Genomic DNA, 19,360 nt, shown 5'->3' with positions numbered 1-19,360 from the left:
TCTGTATATAGGCAATAAATGTCAGTCTGGGTCAATGACTCATTTCTGTGAATGAATGAATAATGAAATTGAGTGTTGTTTGCTTTTGTTCTCTGGGGGAAAGAACATTGTCCAGTTCCTTGTCTCTAAGCACATCTCCCCCTGTTTCCTCAGGTAGCCGAGAGGCTGCTTTTGTCTACGCAATTTCCTCTGCTGGTGTAGTGTACGCTATCACTCGAGCTTGTAGCCAGGGAGAACTGAACAGCTGCAATTGTGATTCACATAAGAGGGACAAAGCCCAGGACCCGAGAGGGGAGTTTGACTGGGGAGGCTGCAGCGACAACATCAACTATGGAATCAAGTTCTCCAAAGATTTTGTAGATGCCAAGGAAAAGAAGGAAAAAGATGCCAGGGCGCTGATGAACCTCCACAATAACCGGTGCGGCAGGACGGTAAGTAGATGACAGAGAACAGGCCAGTCAAACAAATGACAATCGGATCCTGGTTGACATGCAATCTGATTCTGACTTGGCTGCACACAGCCTCCAGTTTTTGAGCTAAACGTACTTTTAAAACAGAACTGACACCCAGAGAGCTCGGCAAGTGTTTAAGTGAGGCCTAGAAAATTTCTAATGGTGTAACCTGTGCAGCAAAATCTTTGTCACTAATTTGCATGGTTTATAATAAGAGGTTGTTAGCTATTGATGAAGAAACAGTTCTTGAAGTAATGGGACCAATTATTGATGAAACACCCCGACTTATTAATGAAAAGTATTTATTATTGAGTATAAGTTATTTATGCCATTTAAAGGCACCAATGACCATTTATTTGTGATTAATATAAAGTCCTGAATTATTGATGTAAAGGCAGGAAAGAAAGGTAAGGAACCATTAATTAATGATACAAACACGGGTTAATGGGCATGTTCTTACAGAAATATGGTTACAAGGAGGTCAAAGCTGGGTACCAAATAGTCAAGGGTGTATAACCTTTTGAAAGAAAGGCAGGAAGATGGGGTGGCTTTGTTAGTAACAAATGGAATAAATATGATAACTAGAAATGATCTTGGATCAGAAGATGTCGACTCTATATAGTACAAAAAAGAAATATCTAGAAGAAAATGTGAGAATAGTCTGTAGGTCCCCAGCAGTAGGACAGCGAATAAATCAGGAGATAATGAGATCATTAACAAAGGCAATATATTAATCATGGGTGTCTTTTTGGTCTTCATGTGATTGAGAAAATCAAATTGGTAAAGATAACTAAGAGAAAGAATTCATAGAGTATATTTAGGTTCAGAAAATAATATGTTGTAGATCCAACCAGGGATCAGGCTAATTTGGGATCTGGTAATTTGTTATGAGGAATTTTCTCCAATGGTAGGGGAGTCCAGAACTATGGGACATAACCTTAAAATTAGAGCTAAACCATTCACAAAGGAGATTAGGAAGCAGCTCCTCCCGTGACATGTGGAAGAAGCTGGGAGTCCTCTGTGCCAAAAAGCTGGTGGTCAGTTGTATTTTGGTCATTTAAGATAGCAAGGGATGTTGAACAAATGTGATTAAATGCAAATTTGCATTGATCAAATTGGACAGCAAAGGTTTGAGGGCTGAATGGCCTGCTCCTGTTACTCCATTGCAGTGAATGCAATAGTTGGTTCTGGGAAACTTGCAACTTAAGGCCATAGCTAAGAACTACCCTGATCACGTTCTACAAAATTTAGTTTAGAGGGTGGCTTGATCCAACTTTTTAAGATATTAAGGAGAAACTGATTGGTTAAACTTCAAGGGACAACTTACACCAGTTGGAGAATTAAGAACAAGGGACAAAACTCAAAGGTAGAGCCAGGCCTTTCCAGAGTGAAATTCAGAAACAATTCCATACACAGAGGGTGGTAGAAATTTGGAACTCTCTCCTGTAAATGTTGTTAGATCAAGTAAAACTTGGGACATCGCCTCAAAATAAGGGGGAGCAGACTTTGGACTGATTCAAGTAGAAACTTCTTCACCCAAAGGATAGTGAATCTATGAAATTCCCTGCCCAGTGAAGCAAGTTGAAGCTATCTTGTTGAATGTTTTTAAGGCAAATTTAGATATATTTTTGAACAGTAAAGGAATTAAGGGTTATGGTGAGCGGGCAGGTAAATGGAGCTGAATCCATGAAAAGATCAGCCATGATCTTATTGAATGGCGGAACAGTTTGAGGGGCCAGACGGCCTACTCCTGCTCCTATTTCTTATGTTCTTAGTGTTCTTATATAATTATTAGATGGATATATTCTTTTCTCAACGAGAGCGACTTAGGGATATGGCCAAAGTTGGGTTTCAGATCAGCCAAAGTTGGATAATAATGAAAATGAATTCAGAGACTGAATGGCCTCCTTTGTCCTATTTTCCTTTTCTGAACTGCCGTGAGACGGGGGCTAGAGATACAAATAGTCTCCAAGAGACCTGTATGAAAAATCTGTTGAATTTTGTATCAGACAACATGCCAGGAGAGTGAGATTGATATCAGATGTATTACAGATAACATCCACATGTGCAAAACATGCAAAGGAAACACTATTGTCAAGGGGTTAATGATTTCTAAATCAATTTGCATCAGTTATCATAGAGAACATATTTCATCATCAATTTTATTGCATAAAGCATTGTAAAACAAAACAAAAAGTTCTCAAAGGAACTATATATTTTTTACTCATTGTGCTGTCCTGTTAGATATTTTTGGGCATCACTTTCAGGTTCTGCTTTTTGCAGAGAGGGAATGATTTCAGTCCTGCTTTCTCCATTGTTTGATGTCCTTCCATCAAGGTGCCTGAGCAAAACTGGAGTCAGTGGGATTCAGGGGAAGACTCGCTGCTAGTTAGAGTCATACCTAGATATTGGGAGATCATCGTGGTTGCTGGAAGTCAGTCATCTCAGCTCTAGGACATCTCTGCTGGAGTTCCGCATTGTTGTGGCCTAAGCCTAACCATCTTCAGCTGCTTCATCAATGACCTTCCCTCCATCATAAAATCAGAAGTAGGGATGTTCGCTGATGACTGCACAATGTTCAGCACCATTCATGACTCAGATACTGAAGCAGTCCATGTTCAAACGCAACAAGATCTGGACAATATCCAGGCTTGGGCTGACAAGTGGCAAGTAACATGTGTCACACAAATGACAGACAATGAACATTTAACCAATAGCCCTTGACATTCAATGACATTAATATCACTGAATCCCCATTAATATCAAGGAGTGTTACCATTGACCAGAAACAGAACTGGACTAGCCATACAAATAATATGGTTACAAGAGCAAGTCAGAGCCTAGGAATCCTGCAGTGAGTAAGTCACCTCCTGACTCCCCAAAGCCTGACCACCATCTACAAGGCACAAGTCAAGAGTGTGATGGAATACTCCCCATTTACCTGAATGAGTGCAGCTCCAATAACACTCAAAATACATCGCATCATCCAGGACAAAGCAGCCCACTTGATTGAATACCACATCCAAAAAACATCCACTCCCTCCACCACTGACACTCAGTCACAACATTGTGTACCAAATACAAGATGTACAGCAGAAATTCACCAAAGATTCTTCAACAACACCTTCCAAACCCATCTAGAAGGACAAGGGAAGCAGATACATGAGAACACAACCCTCTGCAAGTACCCCTCCAAGCACTCTCCTTCCTGACTGGGAAATATATTGTCTTTCCTTCACTGTCACTGGGTCAAAATCCTGGAAATCCCTCCCTCACCTATACCTGAGAACTGCAGCAGTTCAGGAAAGCAGCTCACCACTACTTCCTCAGGGAAACTAGGGATGGACAATAATTGTCAACCCAGCCAACGAAATCCACATCCCTTTGAACAAATCAAAAAACAATTAGGTTTAAGTGGAGCAGGGAGGTGAGGTTCGAACTGCTGCTTGTCTGTCTACAGAAACCTGCTCCTTCCTGACTCTCATGAAATTTAAAACAAATTTTGGAATATCACTGTGTCCCGAGACTGGAGGGTTAGTTTTCTAAGATCAAAAGAGAGATTGCTAGAAATGCTCAGGTCTGGCAATGTCTGTGGAAGTGGAAATAGAGTTAACGTTTTCACAGACATAGCCAGACCTGCTGAGGATTTCGAGCATTTCTGATCTCATTTCAGATGTCCAGCCCCTGCAGGAATTGTCTTTTGGTTTTCAATGTTAAGTTTAAGGAGTACTTTTGGATGGGGGAGTTTTTGCATCATAGGTTCTAAGAATTCTTACCATACAGAAGGAGGCCATTCAGCCTGACACACCGATGCTGACTCTCTGCAATAGCAATTGAACTAGCTCCATTCTCACTCTCTTTTCCCAAACCCCAGGATCTTTTTTTCCCTCTTTGGAAAACTACCAGGTTTTCCTTTTGAAAGCCCTTGTGAATCTGCCTCCATTTCTTGGCAAAAAGGTTTTACCTTACATTGTCTTTCCTCCTTTCACCAATTACTTTAAATTCATGTCCTCAAAACTGTCACCAATGGGCATGATGTGGAGATGCCGGTGTTGGACTGGGGTGTACAAAGTTAAAAATCACACAACACCAGGTTATAGTCCAACAGGTTTAATTGGAAGCACACTAGCTTTCGGAGCGACACTCCTTCATCAGGTGATAGTCAGGTGATAGTCACCTGATGAAGGAGCGTCGCTCTGAAAGCTAGTGTGCTTCCAATTAAACCTGTTGGACTATAACCTGGTCTCCAATGGGAACACTTTCACTCTATCTGTTAAATCTCTGACTTTTCAACAGAAAAATCATGAGGGGCAGTAGAAGAACTATTTTCACCCAAAGTTATTAAAGTCTAGAATGCTTTGCACCAAATAAAGCACCATGGGAAAGGAGAGTGGAAAATAAATGACTTCAAAATCTATTAATTACAGGCATTATGCAGAGATTTTTTATGTTCAGTCATTTCAGAGTAAAACACATTGACATGTAGAAACCAGGAGTAGGCCATTCAGTCATTGTAGGGGTGGCAATGGCCTAGCGGTATTATCGCTAGATTATTCATTCAGAAGCTTAGCTAATGTTCTGGGGATTTGGGTTCAAATCTCACCACAGCAATAAAAGAATCTAATGGTGACCATGAAGTCATTCCCTACAGTGTGGAAATAGGCCCTTCGGCCCAACAAATCCACACTGTCCCTCCAAAGAGTAACCCACCCAGACCCATTTCCCTCTGACTAATGCACGTAACACTATGGACAATTTAGCATGGCCAATTCACCTGGCCTGCATATCTTTGGACTATGGGAGGAAACTGGAGCACCCAGAGGAAACCCACACAGACACAGGGAGAATGTGCAAACTCCACATAGACAGTCGCCCAAGGATGGAATCAAACCCAGATCCCTGGTGCTGTGAGGCAGCAGCGCTAGCCACTGTGCCACCAATTATTGGGGAAAAGCCATCTCGGTCACTAATGTCCTTTAGGGAAAGAAGCTGCCATCCTTACCTGGTCCGGCCTAGATGTGACTCCAGACCCACAGCAATGTGGTTGATTCTTAACTGTCCCCTGTGCAATCAGGGATGGGCAATAAATGCTGGCCCAACCAGAGATGCCCTCATCCTGTGAGTTAATAATAAAATAAATTACTGAGACAAACTTTCAATTCCAGAGTCATTAACTGAAACATGTGCAGAATTTGAGTACTCTGGACTATTATCCTGGTGACACTAGCTCTGTGCCATTATCCCTGTAAGGGCAATAGGCTGAGTATAGACTGCTTCGGCTTGGAATGGCCTGCTTTTACTGTATACATTTTGATTTTGTTCACTGTTTAACGCAGAACTTAGAAATGGTTTTCTCCTGATTAACGAGAAGAAGTACACTCCAAAGTCTTTTTCCAATTCCCTGAAAATTTATTTTCTAATTCTTACTCTTCATCGTGGAATAGCCTTTCAGGAATTGTTCATTCTGTAATCTTTAATGCTTTATAAAACCCCCGTATTTTTAATTTCCACTATTAAATAGGACTGTAAGATGGAGGAGCAGAAGTAAGCCATTCAGCCCATTATGTCTGCTCTGCCATACATGGCTGATCTGACAATCTTCAATTCCACCGTCCTGCCTTTTCCCCTCGATTCCCTTACTGATTAAAAAGCTGCCTATCTCAACTTTCAATATACTTAGCTTCAACAGCCCTCTATGGTAAAACTTCTTCAGATTCACAACCCTCCATCTTATCTCTATCTGAAATGGTCAGCCCTGTTCATGTCCATTTACTGACGTTCATCATTCTGCTAAAGAAGGAATGTATGCACACATGGAGCATGCGGTATAACTGCAGAGAATCCCAATGGGTTTTGCAACTGATGATACATTTTAGAAATGTAATTGCTGCTATGACCTGGGGAATAAAGGCACAGCAAGCTCCTGTGAAAGGAGTGAACTAAATGCAGGGTTATAGAAAAAGGGCACGAGGTTGGCACTGAGTCAAGGTGCTCGAAGACTTGGTACAAACTCAAGGGGCCACATGCACTGTAGCAAATCAATGATTCTGTGAAATGTTCAGATCATTTGTTTTGAGTCTCGGTGGAAGCCTGAATCTTGACCAGGACAAGAGAAGAACTCCCCTGTTCTGAAAACAGTGGTTTGAGCCTTAGTTCTATCATCTCTTTCTGACACCACAGCACTCCCTCGGTACTGCACTGCGGGATCTGCTATGCCCACACTCGGGTTTCTGGAGGGGATCTTGAGCTAATGACCTTGTGGCTGAAAGCAGGAGGGTGATGCATAGGCCTAGCGAGACTGGGCTGGGATCCCTGGAGACAGGGACCACTCAAGTGACTGTACCCCAGATGATTTAACAGCTCTTGGCTGAACGAAAAAGAGGAAAATGAGAGGCAGAAAAATTCCCATGAGAGGTTTGGGCTGAACTAATGGCCCTGAGTACAACTTATAGGTTCAACCACTGATTCAATAGCACTGAGGGAGGTCATCACCCTTTAAAGAGACATCTCCTGTAAGTCATTGTACACGGGTATTCCAGTGAGAGACAACCCAGAAACAATGCTTCTGTTTGTGGGGTGGAATGTCCACTCACAACACTCTGATTCAGAGCAGAGACTGAGGTTTCATACAATACACTGCTCATACATCCACGGGATCAGTCTCATTTATCGACCCTCACTAGCAGCAGCTTCAGACCACAGGTTCAAAGCCGTTGTGTTCTACAAACATCTCCAGTAGTGCTCCTCAGAAAACAATAGGAATGGAGCTGGCAATCAAACTGTGGAGGGTCATTAATAAATAATGGCTGACCTTGTACCAGAGGACAGTACAATCAGTAACTATGATTAGAAACGGAGTAAATGTTCCTCTGCACTGTCCCCCATCCAGCAATCACAGGACAGGGACACCACAGGGTTAGATAAAGGGTAAAGCTCTCTCTACACTGTCCCCCATCAAACACTCCCAGAACAGGGGCAGCATGAGGTTAGATACAGAGTAAAGCTCTCTCTACACTATCTTTATCAAACACTCCCAGGACAGGGACAGCATGGGGTTAGATACAGAGTAAAGCTCTTTCTACACTGTCCCCATCAAACACTCCCAGGACAGGGACAGCACGGGATTAGCTATAGAGTAAAGAATCCTCTACACTGTGCCGCACCAAACATTCCCAGGACAGGGATAGCTCCGAGTTAGAAAGGGAGTAAATGTCCATCTACACTGACCCCATCAAACATTCCCAGGACAGGGACAGCACAGAGTTAGTTACAGGGTAAAGTTTCCTCTCCCCTGTCCCCATCAAACACTCCCAGGACAGGGACAGCATGGGATTAGATACAGGGTAAAGCTTTCTTTACACTGTCCCCTCCATCAAACACTCCCAGGACAGGGACAGCATGGGATTAGATACAGGGTAAAGCTTTCTCTACACTGTCCCCTCCATCAAACATTCCCAGGACCGGGACAGCACGAGATTAGATACAGAGTAAAGCCCATTCTACACTGTCCCCTATCAACACTCCCAGGACAGGGATAGTTCGGGGTTAGATACAGAATAAAGCTCCCTCTATATTATCCCCATCAAACACTCCCAGGACAGGGACAGCATGGGGCTAGATACAGAGTAAAGCTCCCTCTACACTGTCCCCATCAAACTCTCCCAGGACAGGGATAAGATTTGAGAATGGCAACTCTTTTTTTGAATGCCCTCTCAGATCTGAGACTGGTGATTTGTATCTCTTGTGATAACTCAGTGTCTCTGTAACCCCGCAGGCTGTGAAAAGGTTCATGAAGCTGGAGTGTAAATGCCACGGTGTCAGTGGATCCTGTACATTAAGGACTTGTTGGTTAGCAATGTCGGACTTTCGAAAGACAGGAGATTACCTGCGAAAGAAATACCACCTGGCGGTTCAGGTCACCATGAATCAAGACGGAACTGGTTTCACTGTCACCAACAAACACTCCGATAGGGTGATCAAGAACGACTTGGTGTACTTTGAGAACTCGCCTGATTATTGTGTCATGGATAAAGCAGCAGGTAAGATCCAAGCTGTCTCTGGATTAGTGGTGCTGGAAAAGCACAGCAGTTCAGGCAGCATCTGAGGAACTATAAAATCGACATTTTGGGCAAAAGCCCTTCATCAGGAATACCACACCAAGTGAAAACTGACTCTGAAAAGGTTGCAGTGTTTGTGAGAGAGATAGCAAGACAAGGGCATTTGTAAACTGGGAAAAGTGAGGCACGTACAGAAATTAGTGTTCTGGTGGCAAAGAAAGTGCAGGATCAGTGGCTGAGCTGATGGAGGAGGAAATAGTGAGCTTCAGCCTTGGATCCCATTAAAAAAGGACACAGTGAAGGGGAAACCCAGGAGCTTGATGCAATGAGATGGAAAATGATCGGAGTGACTTTGATTGTAGTTGATAACCAGGAGATTCAGGATACACAGGTACCATGGAGATGGACCAGGGGGTTGGGTGTGAAAAAGAATGAAGTCATCAACAAACTGTTGAAGAGGTCAAAGTGCATCAGGAAGCTGTGATCAAAGTCAAACACAACGTGACTTTGACTCAAGTGGTATATATGAATCTTTCAGAAACAATTACTGTAGAAGTAGGGACCAGCAGAGTTGGTGGCAACAGTGCATTCAAGGACCTTGAACTGTCATTTGATAAGTTAGCATGAGAGAGCAGAAGGATTTTGAAAGTGCTATTACAGAGAGGGGTGATGATAATCTTGCTAAAGAGGTAACTTTTTTCACTCTGCTCCACCTCCCCAATCACCAGCCATTGTCACAGACTTTTCAATCATCCCCAGAGGGAGGCTACCTGCAATATTCAGGCAGTCCACATTTCCCCTTTCACTAAACACACTGCTCACCATTGTTATACCAGACACAGTGAACACTCTGCTGATGAAGAGTCACTGGACTCAAACCATTAACTCTGCTTTCTCCCCACAGATGGTGCCAGATCTGTTGAGTTTACATTAGATTACTTACAATGTGGAAACAGGCCCTTTGGCCCAACAAGTCCACACCGACCCTCCGAAGAGCAACCCACCAGATCCATTCCCCTACATCTAACACTACGGGCAATTTAGCATGGCCAATTCACCTAACCTGCACATTTTTAGACTGTGGGAGGAAACCGGAGCACCCGGAGGAAACCCACGCAGACCCAGGGAGAATGTGCAAACTCCATACAGTCAGGTGCCTGAGGTGAGAATTGAACCCGGGTCTCTGCCCTGTGAGGCAGCAGTGCCACTGTGCCACCGTGCCACCCACAAAAAAACAAGCTGGTCTTGTTGGAATTTAAACACAGCAGCGATTAACACTGAAATGTAACATGCTGCAGCACAAGCAACCCCCAGAAATGGCAGCGGTGGGATTCCTCCAGCAATTTTCTGTTTGTGTTGAGTGTAAACCATCCTATAGCAAATACGATGTTGATGGTTGAGGGATAAACATTGCCCAAGACTGCAACAAACCAGAGCAGTTGTCCACCATAAGTGGTCACACATTTTTGAGGGTCATTATTTCTTGATACTATATGAACTATCAATGGAAGTATATCTTCTCAGCTGACTAATTGATAAGATTGATAGGTATCATTTGTTAAGAACACCATTGTCATTCTATCTGTCAGTGTGAAATAAGGAGACCCTGATCCTCCCTCACAAACTTTGCTGTTTTCTTTGCACGTGGGATGTGGGTGTCCCTGGCCATGCAGCAACTGCCTTCCATTTGTCTGTCAAAGACTTTACAGCTGTATTGTCCTTTTAACCTTTTAATCTTTAATCAAGTTTTAAGAAAATGTTAGACATACTCAGCAGGTATGGCAGCATCTTTAGAGATAGAAACAGAGTTAATGTCTTGTATTGATGACATTTTCTAATTTGAAATTGGAAAAGGTTTAAGCAAGCACAGAGCCGGGGAAATTGGCCAGTGGGTGGGGCAAGAGAGAACAAACAGAAGCATATCATTTGCGGCACGGTGGCACAGTGGTTAGCACTGCTGCCTCACAGCGCCAGAGACCCGGGTTCAATTCCCGACTCAGGCGACTGACTGTGTGGAGTTTGCACGTTCTCCCTGTGTCTGCGTGGGTTTCCTCCGGGTGCTCCGGTTTCCTCCCACAATCCAAAAATGTGCGGGTCAGGTGAATTGGCTATGCTAAATTGCCCATAGTGTTAGGTAAGGGGTAAATGTAGGGGTATGGGTGGGTTGCGCTTCGGCGGGTCGGTGTGGACTTGTTGGGCCGAAGGGCCTGTTTCCACACTGTAAGTAATCTAATCTAATCTAATCATATGTGACAAACTGAAGGGCAGGAGACTAAAGGCCAAAGGATTAATGAGGCAATTATCAAGAAACAAAAGGTAGTTCCCAGAGGAACTGTTCATGGTGAGAGCAGGATAGTGGTAGGAGGGTAGAGACGCAGAGATCTGTTTTGGGGGGGAGGCGGTGATGGTGCTGTCGTTGCTGGGGAACGTCTACAATCTGGTAAAAAGTAGGTTCCCATGGATCAGGAATCAGATGGAAAACCACAGTGCTGTAGAGAGCTCGGCTGTGTATCAGTTGACGGTTCCATCCCAAACTCTATCCAACTGTATTAGGAAGGTGATAGCCAACAGATTTGACAGCATCTGTGGAGGGAGAAACAGAGTTAATGTTTTGAGTCCAGTGTGACTCCTCTTTAGAACCGTACCAAGAACCACAGTAAGAGTCACGCCAGACTCAAAATGTTAACTTTGTTTCTCTCTCTCTCTCTGTACAGACTGGCAGACTGACTGAGTTTCTCCAGCATTTACTGTTTTTAATTCCAGCCTTTCCAAACCTTCTACAAAACTGCAGTCTCTCACTCTGTCTCTCCCTGCAATCACTCGGGTAAGCATTTTCTACATCCCCTTGATGCGTTCTTGCCCTTCTTAAAGTGTGGTGCACAGGATTTCACTGCGTACCCCAGTAGAAGCTAAATCAATGTATAAAATAAAATAAAATCATTTAAAAGTGTCAGAGTCCATTAGTGTCTGCACTGAGCCCTGGTATTGAAAGGGTGCCACCTTTTGATTGGGGTAATCTTGTCAAACTTGTGGCGGAGGAGGGAGTTGAATGGAATTCCCCTGGTTTCAACATCTAATCTTCTTGAAAAATAAATTCTCAGTAAATATTGAATGTAAGTGGAGAACAAGACAACTGTGCTGCAAATTACATCTCCTTTTCTCTCTGTCCAAATGTAAGATTAACTGTATTTCCCAATGTATGCAGCACGATTACATTTCCATAGCAAGAAAGGACGTGTCATAAACAACGACAGTGACCTTGCAGCTGTCATGATATGTCTCCCAGGCCCTTAATAAATCCTAGCAACATGCCATAGAAACAGCGCATGGCAGATCCCATCATTCAACTCTCTCAACTTAATCTTGACTTCCACAGAAGCCAAACAGAACCTGCAGCAAGACAATCTTTTGGGAGTCACTACTGATTTTGCAGCTGAAACTCAAGGATTATCAGCGTTTTGTTAAACCTGGTTCCTCCTGCATTTCTCATATGATGAGAAATCGGCCTGAATCTGTGAGAATTCCAGCGATGCCGATCTCGATGTCAGGAGCACTCACTGCATTTTCCAACAGAGTTCCAGGATGTAGAGAGAAGATTATTTCCCAGCAGCAGCGAGATACCTGTTAAAGCCGGGGTGTTGCAGAGGGATGATTATCTGTTGTCAGGCTCATTACCTATGGGTTTCACTGCATTAATAAACAGCTACCACCCACCGTGAGGAAACTAGATGCCGAGAATTCTCAAAGTGAAAGTCCAGGCGGCTACTAGGTGACTCCAGCTCTCAGTGTGCTCCTTCAGGCTTCCATCTTGGACACTGAGCACCAACATCTCAGGGCACATTGCATGGGCAGTGACCACCAACACTTCATGTCCATGCACCTTGCAGTCAGACCCCCTGATACCAGCCTCCACATCACCATCTCTGATCCATTTGCAGGGCATTTCTGCTCTTCACTCCTGCACCTCAGGATTTTTATTTATTTTCATTTGTGGGATGTGGGCATTGCTGGGCTGGGCCCAGCATTTATTGCCCATCCCTAGTGGCCCTTGAGAAAGTGGGGGTGAGCTGCAGTCCATGTGCTGTAGGTAGACCCACAATGCCCTTGGGCAAGGAATTCCAGGATTTTGACCCAGCGACATGGAAGGAACGGTGATATATTTCCAACTCAGGACGGTGAGTGGCTCAGAGGGGAACTTGCAGGGAATGGTGCACCTCCAACATTGCATCACTCACTGAGTCCTCGCTCTGAGACCGCTGCTCCGGCAACTCTCACTGTAATGTTTAAGCAAGCACACTGCATACAGGGCAATTCCCCAGCTCACAGAGTGAGTCAGGTTGTCTCTCAGCATTGTCTTCCAGCTCTCTCAGCCCCACTCTCTGTCTTTCAGCCTCTCTGGAGGCTAACTATATTCCTTTTAGTGTTTCGCCCCCTAAACAGGACCTTGATCAGCTGGTGAAATGGGCCGAGAAATGGCAAATGGAGCTTAATGTAGATAAGTGTGAGGTCTTGTATTTTGTAAAGTCAAAGCAAGGTAGGAGTTTCATGGTGAATGGTAGGGCCTTAATGTAGTGGAACAGAGGGACCTTGGTGTTCAGGTGCATGGTTCTCTGACAGTGGAGTCACAGGTAGACAGGGTAGTGAAGAAGGCTTGAGGTTAGATTCCCTACAGTGTGGAAACAGGCCCTTCAGCCCAACAAGTCCACATCGACCCTTCAAACAGTAACCCACCCAGACCCATTTCCCTCAGACTAATGGACCGAACACTATGGGTAATTTAGCACAGCTAATCCACCTGACCTGCACATCTTTGGACTGTGGGAGAAAACCGGAGCACCCGGAGGAAACCCATGCAGACACTGGTAGAATGTGCAAACTCCACACAGACAGTCGCCCGAGGCTGGAATCAAACCCGGGTCCTTGGCGCTGTGAGGCAGCTGTGCTAACCACTGAGCCACCATGCTGCTTTTGGCACAGTGGCCTTCATCAGACAGGGCATTGAGTATAGAAGTTGGGAAGTTATGTTGCAATTATACAGAACGCTGGCGACTTGGAGTATTGTGTTCAGTTTTGGTGACCTCGTTATAGGAAGGATGTTATTAAACTGGAAAGAGAGCAGAAGGAATTTACAAAGATGTTGCCTGGACTCAATGGTCTGAGTTATAGGGAAAGGTTGGACAAGCTAGGACTTTTGTTTTAGAGCCTATGAGACTGAGGGAGGATCTTATAGAGGTTTGTAAGACCATGAGAGGCATGGATAGGGTGAATGCACCAGTCTTTTTCCCAGGGTTGGGGAATTGAGGACTAGAGGGCATCAGTTTAAGGTTAATGGTGAAAGAATAAAAGGGAACCTGAGGGGTAACCTTTTTTACACAGAGGATGGTATTCATATGGATTGATCTGCCAGTGGAAGTGGTTGAGGCGGGTACATTAACAATATTTAAAAGGCACTTGGACAAATACATGGATAGGAAAGGATTAGAACAATGTGGGCCATGTGCGGGGAAATGGGGTTAGCGTGGATGGACATTTTGGTCGGCATGGACAATGTGGGCCAAAGGGCCTGTCTCCGTGCTGTAGGACTGTATGACTCTATAACCGAGCTACCAGACTCGCATTACCCCTCTCTGGCCTCACCACCCAACTCCAGCTGGGAAGCTAGGCCTGGTTCTCATCAACCTTCAGTCAAGTCAGGCTCTCAGTCAGAGGGCCCTGGTCTGGTCAGTCAAGAGCAGCCTTTGATACCAATCTGCAATATGGTCACGGTCAGTCAGCTGCTTGTAGTTTGAGATGAGAAAGTGAGGGCTGCAGATGCTGGAGATCAGAGCTGAAAATGTGTTGCTGGAAAAGCGCAGCAGGTCAGGCAGCATCCAAGGAGCAGGAGAATCGACGTGTCCTGAAGAAGTGCTTATGCCCGAAACGTCGATTCTCCTGTTCCTTGGATGCTGCCTGACCTGCTGCGCTTTTCCAGCAACACATTTTCAGCTGTAGTTTGAGATGAGTAATGATGAACACATCCCCAAATGGACAGATTTCAGGGAGTGACTGTACAAGAAGAATAACCAAGACCTGAATCCTCGATATGAAAAACTTAGAATCTGCACCTGTCCAGATCAATGTAATTGCATTTTCAATTCAGTGAATATGCAATCCCAGTCCAATCAGTGTGTCTGCACCCAACTGATCAATATCTGCACCCGACAGGGCAGTGTATCGATATCAACAGATCAGTATCTGTACCTAGGGACCAGTGAATCTACAACACCTCCATAAGTAAACCTGCGCTGCCAGATCATGTCCCATATCCTGAGCTAAAAGACATTAGTGAACCAGATAGGTTTTGTTTCTGATAATTGACAATGGTTTAATGGTCACCATTAGACTCTTAATTTCAGGCTTTTATTGAATTCACAATCCACCATCTGCCATGGCAGGATACAAAGCCAAATCCCAGTACATTCCCTGATCCAGTGATTGTCCCATCTCCCCACATCCCATAGATCAGTGTATTTGCAACTCCTCAATCAATCCAACTGCACTTCAGCATCAGTGCATCTACATCTGCATTCCCAGATTCATATATCTGCTGCATTAAAAGCTATAGCATTATTGCAGGGGCAGTTCATAGAATCCCTCCAGAGTGGGAGCAGGCTATTTGTCCCAACAAATCCACATCAATCCTCCAAAGAACAGCCGACCTAGAGACACCATTTTCCTATGACGCACCCACCTAGCCTTCACATCCCTGGACACTGTGGGCAATTTAGCATTGCCAATCCACCTAATCTGCACACCTTTGGACTGTAGGAAGAAACCGAAGCACCCAAAGAAAACCCACGCAGACACAGGGAGAATGTGCAAACTCCACACAGACAGTCACCGTGGCTGGAATCGAACCTGGATTTCTGGCACTGTGAGGCAGCAGTGCCAACCACTGAGCCACCATACTGCCCCAAACTTCTGAAGGAGAGTCATAGCATTCTCAAACAGTTAACTCTGTTTCTCTCACCACAAGTGCTGTCTGACACTGTGTCTGAGTTTCTCCAGCACTCTCTGATTTTATTGTAGGGCAGTCGAAGGGCTTCTGCATGTACCAACTTGGCCAGTACAATGCACTGCACCTGCCACTAACTCTCATGATTCATTGGGCATTATGATATTTTGGCACAAAAGCAAATATTAGGCTCATTCTGTTGACAGGACCGTGCTGGGGAAGCTTCAGGATATCAGGTTTTGTAGGTTTTGAATAAACTGCACACAACCACTCTGTCCAAGTATCAGAAATATATATATATATGTATATATATATCACAGAAGGAAAATTACTCAGCTTTGGATATTAAATTCTGAATTTAACATTTAAATTGAAATTTGGAAAATGAGCCTTCAGAAAATGCAGAAAGGAAGCTGTACAGTTATTCTGGGTATGCCCTAACGAGAAGCTGTACAGTTATTCTGGGTATGCCCTAATGAGAAGATTACAACAAATGAAGCACAATGACCAAAACAATCCACTAAATTCAATCCTGGACAACTTATACCCACCAAGAATTACCTCTGTGATGGTGCACTGTCTTGTGAGACAATGGTTTGCATCTCGATCATAGAATCCCTACAATGTGGAAGCAGGTCATTCGGCCCACTGAGTCCACATCAACCCTCTGAACAGCATCCTACCCGTTTAACCTTGCATTTCCCACAGCTAATCCACCTACCCTGCACATCCCCTAACACTATGGGCAATTTAGCATGCCCAATCCACCTAAACTGGGCTGTGGGAGGAAACCCACGCAGACACGGGGAGAATGTGCAAACTCCACACAGACAGTCGTCCGAGGCTGGGATCAAACCCACTGTGAGGTAGCAGTGCTAACCACTGAACCGCAATGCAATGCACTTGATGGCCACCTCTGTGTTAAGCTCTGTCTGGAGCTCCAGTCTGACACAGCCGTCTCAGTGGGGTTGACTGCACAGGGAGACAGTGGGGGTGGGAGTGATTGATTCACCAGCCTCTGTTTTCTGTGGGCCCTCTTCTCAGTCAGTGGAGCTTTATCTTACTGCTCACCTCTCCCAGATTAGATTAGATGATTAGATCACATTAGATTACATTACAGTGTGGAAACAGGCCCTTCAGCCCAACAAGTCCATACCGACCCGCCGAAGCGCAACCCACCCATTCCCCTACATTTACCCCTTACCTAACACTAGGGGCAATTTAGCATGGCCAATTCACCTGACTTGCACATCTTTGGACTGTGGGAGGAAACCGGAGCACCCGGAGGAAACCCACGCAGACACGGGGAGAACGTGCAAACTCCACACAGTCAGTCGCCTGAGGCGGGAAATTGAACCCGGGTCTCTGGCGCTGTGAGGCAGCAGTGCTAACCATTGTGCCACCGTGCCGCCCACTGCCACCGTGCCACCCACAGATGGTCAGCCTTGAGTGGTAACGACCATCAGCGACTGCCCCCAGTGCTAGTCTTCACCATTTTCACGTCGGATTTGCAATTGTCCTCCACCCAATTAATGAAACTTCACCAAATTTAAACATCCTGGATTTTCTGATCACCAGTGAATCATTTCCGCAGTTAGCTGGGAGTTGCATATCGGGATCCTGCTAAATCCTGCTCTACCAACCAGTGGCTGATCCAATAATCCTCAGTTCCATTTTCCTGCCTTTTCCCCATAACCTTCGATTCCCTTAAAGATTAAAGATCTGTCTGTCTCATTCTTGAATATACTCAATGACCCAGCCACAATAACCCTCTGTGGTAAAGAATTCCTCAGATTCACTCTCCTCTGAGAGAAGGATTTGGAGGTGCTGGTGTTGGACTGGGGTGCACACTACCCAACACCAGGTTATAGCCCAACAGGTTTATTTGGAAGCATTAGCTTTCGGAGCACTGGTGAAGGAGCGGTGCTCTGAAAGCTAATACTTCCAAATAAACCTGTTGGACTATAACTTGGTGTTGTGTGATTTTTAACTGAGAGAAGAAATTCTTCCTCATTTCTGTCTTAAGTGTATGACCCCATACCCTGAGATGATACCCTCTGCTCCTAGAGTCTCCCATGATGGAAAACAGCGTCTCCATCTCTACCCTGTCAAGCCCCTAACAATCTTGTACATTTCAATAAAGTCTCATCTCTTTACTCTTTATTCCAATGAGTACCATAAGATATAGAGGCAGAATTAGGCCATTTAGCCCATCAGGTCTGCTCCACCATTTAATCAAGGCTGATATGTTTCCCAACTGAAAAATGTGTTGCTGGAAAAGCGCAGCAGGTCAGGCAGCATCCAAGGAGCAGGAGAATCAAAGTTTCGGGCATAAGCTCTTCTTCAGGAATCCTGAAGAAGGGCTTTTGCCCAAAACATCGATTCTCCTGCTCCTTGGATGCTGCCTGACTTGCTGCGCTTTTCCAGCAACACATTTTTCAGCTCTGATCTCCAGCATCTGCAGTCCTCACTTTCTCCTAGTTGATATGTTTCCCAACCCCATTGTCCAGCTTTCTCCCATAAACCTTGACCCCCTTACTAATCAATAACCTATCTATCTCTGTGTTAAATACCCTCAATGATTTGGCCTCCACAGCCCTCTGTGGCAATGAGCTCCACAGACTTCCCACCCTCTGGCTGAAGAAATTCCTCCTCATCTCAGTTCTAAAGGGTCATCCCTTCACTCTGAGGCTGTGCCCTCAGGTCCTGGTCTTCCTACTGGTGTAAACATCTTCATGTCCACTCTATCCAGGCCTCTCAATATTCTGAGTGTTTCAATCAGAACCATCCTCATCCTACTAAACTCGATTGAGTACAGACCCAAAGTCCTCAAGTGCTCCTCATAAGACAAGCTTTTCATCCCCAGGAAGATTCTTGTAAATCTTGGCATGGTGGCTCATTGGTCAGCACTGCTGTCTCACAGCGCCAGGGACACCAGTTCGATTCCGGCTTTGGGCGCCTGTCTGTGTGGAGTTTGCATGTTCACCCTGTGTCTGTGTGGGTTTGCTCCGGTTTCCTCCCTCAATTTAAAGATATGAATTGGCCATGTTAAATTGCCTGTAGTATTCAAGGATGTGTAGGTCAGGGGTAAATTTAGGATAATAGGGTAGGGGGGATGGTTCAGGGTGGGTTACTCTTCGGAGGGTGGTGTGGACTTGTTGGGCTGAAGGGACTGTTTCCACACTATAGGGATTCTAGAGTTTTTTTTCTTCTGGAATCCCTCCAAGGCCAGCACATCCTTCCTTAGATACAGGGCCCAAAACCACTGACAATGGTCCGATTGTGGCCTGAATAGAGCTTATACAGCCCCAAGAGTACATCTCTACTTTTGTAGCCCTCCTGAAATGAATGCTAACATTGAATTTGCTTTCCTAACTGCTAAACAAAGCTGCATATTGAATCCTGAACTAGGACTCCCAAGTCCCTTTTTGTTTCAGATTTCCAAAGCCTTTCCCCATTTAGAAGATCGTCTGTGCCTCTAAGCTTCCTACCAAAGAGCATAACCTCACACTCTCTCCACATTCTACTCTATCTGCCACTCCTTTGCCCATTCCCCCAGCCTGTCCAAGTTCTTTTGCAGCCTCCCCCTTCCTCCACCTAAATTTGTGTCATTTACAAACATTTACAAACTTGGGGAGAAAGTAGCATAGAGTACAATAGGTGAGTGGGGGAGGGAATGAAGGTCAGGGAGGAGAGGGTGGAGTGGATAGGTAGAAAAGGAGATAGGCAGGTAGGACAAGTCATGGGGACAGTGCTGAGCTGGAAGTTTGGAACTAGGGTGAGGTGGGGGAAGGGGAAATGAGGAAACTGTTGAAGTCCACATTGATGCCCTGGGGTTGAAGTGTTCCGAGGCAGAA

General features: G+C 44.9%; 1 protein-coding gene across 2 annotated transcripts in view; it reads left to right on the top strand.

The window, feature by feature from the left end:
• wnt2bb (wingless-type MMTV integration site family, member 2Bb) overlaps positions 1-19,360 on the top strand; it is a 143,490-nt gene that overhangs the window by 45,924 nt on the left and 78,206 nt on the right. For both annotated transcript variants that reach the window (XM_043716369.1, XM_043716368.1), the window contains exons 4-5: positions 154-431; positions 8,227-8,491. In XM_043716369.1, the coding sequence (XP_043572304.1) occupies positions 154-431; positions 8,227-8,491 (543 nt within the window). The remainder of the gene's footprint in view (positions 1-153; positions 432-8,226; positions 8,492-19,360) is intronic.

Source organism: Chiloscyllium plagiosum, chromosome 26 (genome assembly GCF_004010195.1).
Source record: "Chiloscyllium plagiosum isolate BGI_BamShark_2017 chromosome 26, ASM401019v2, whole genome shotgun sequence".
In the NCBI taxonomy this organism is placed as follows: Eukaryota; Metazoa; Chordata; class Chondrichthyes; order Orectolobiformes; family Hemiscylliidae; genus Chiloscyllium; species Chiloscyllium plagiosum.
The sequence above is the reverse complement of the archived record's forward strand: the minus strand, read 5'-3'. Positions and strand labels throughout refer to the sequence as shown.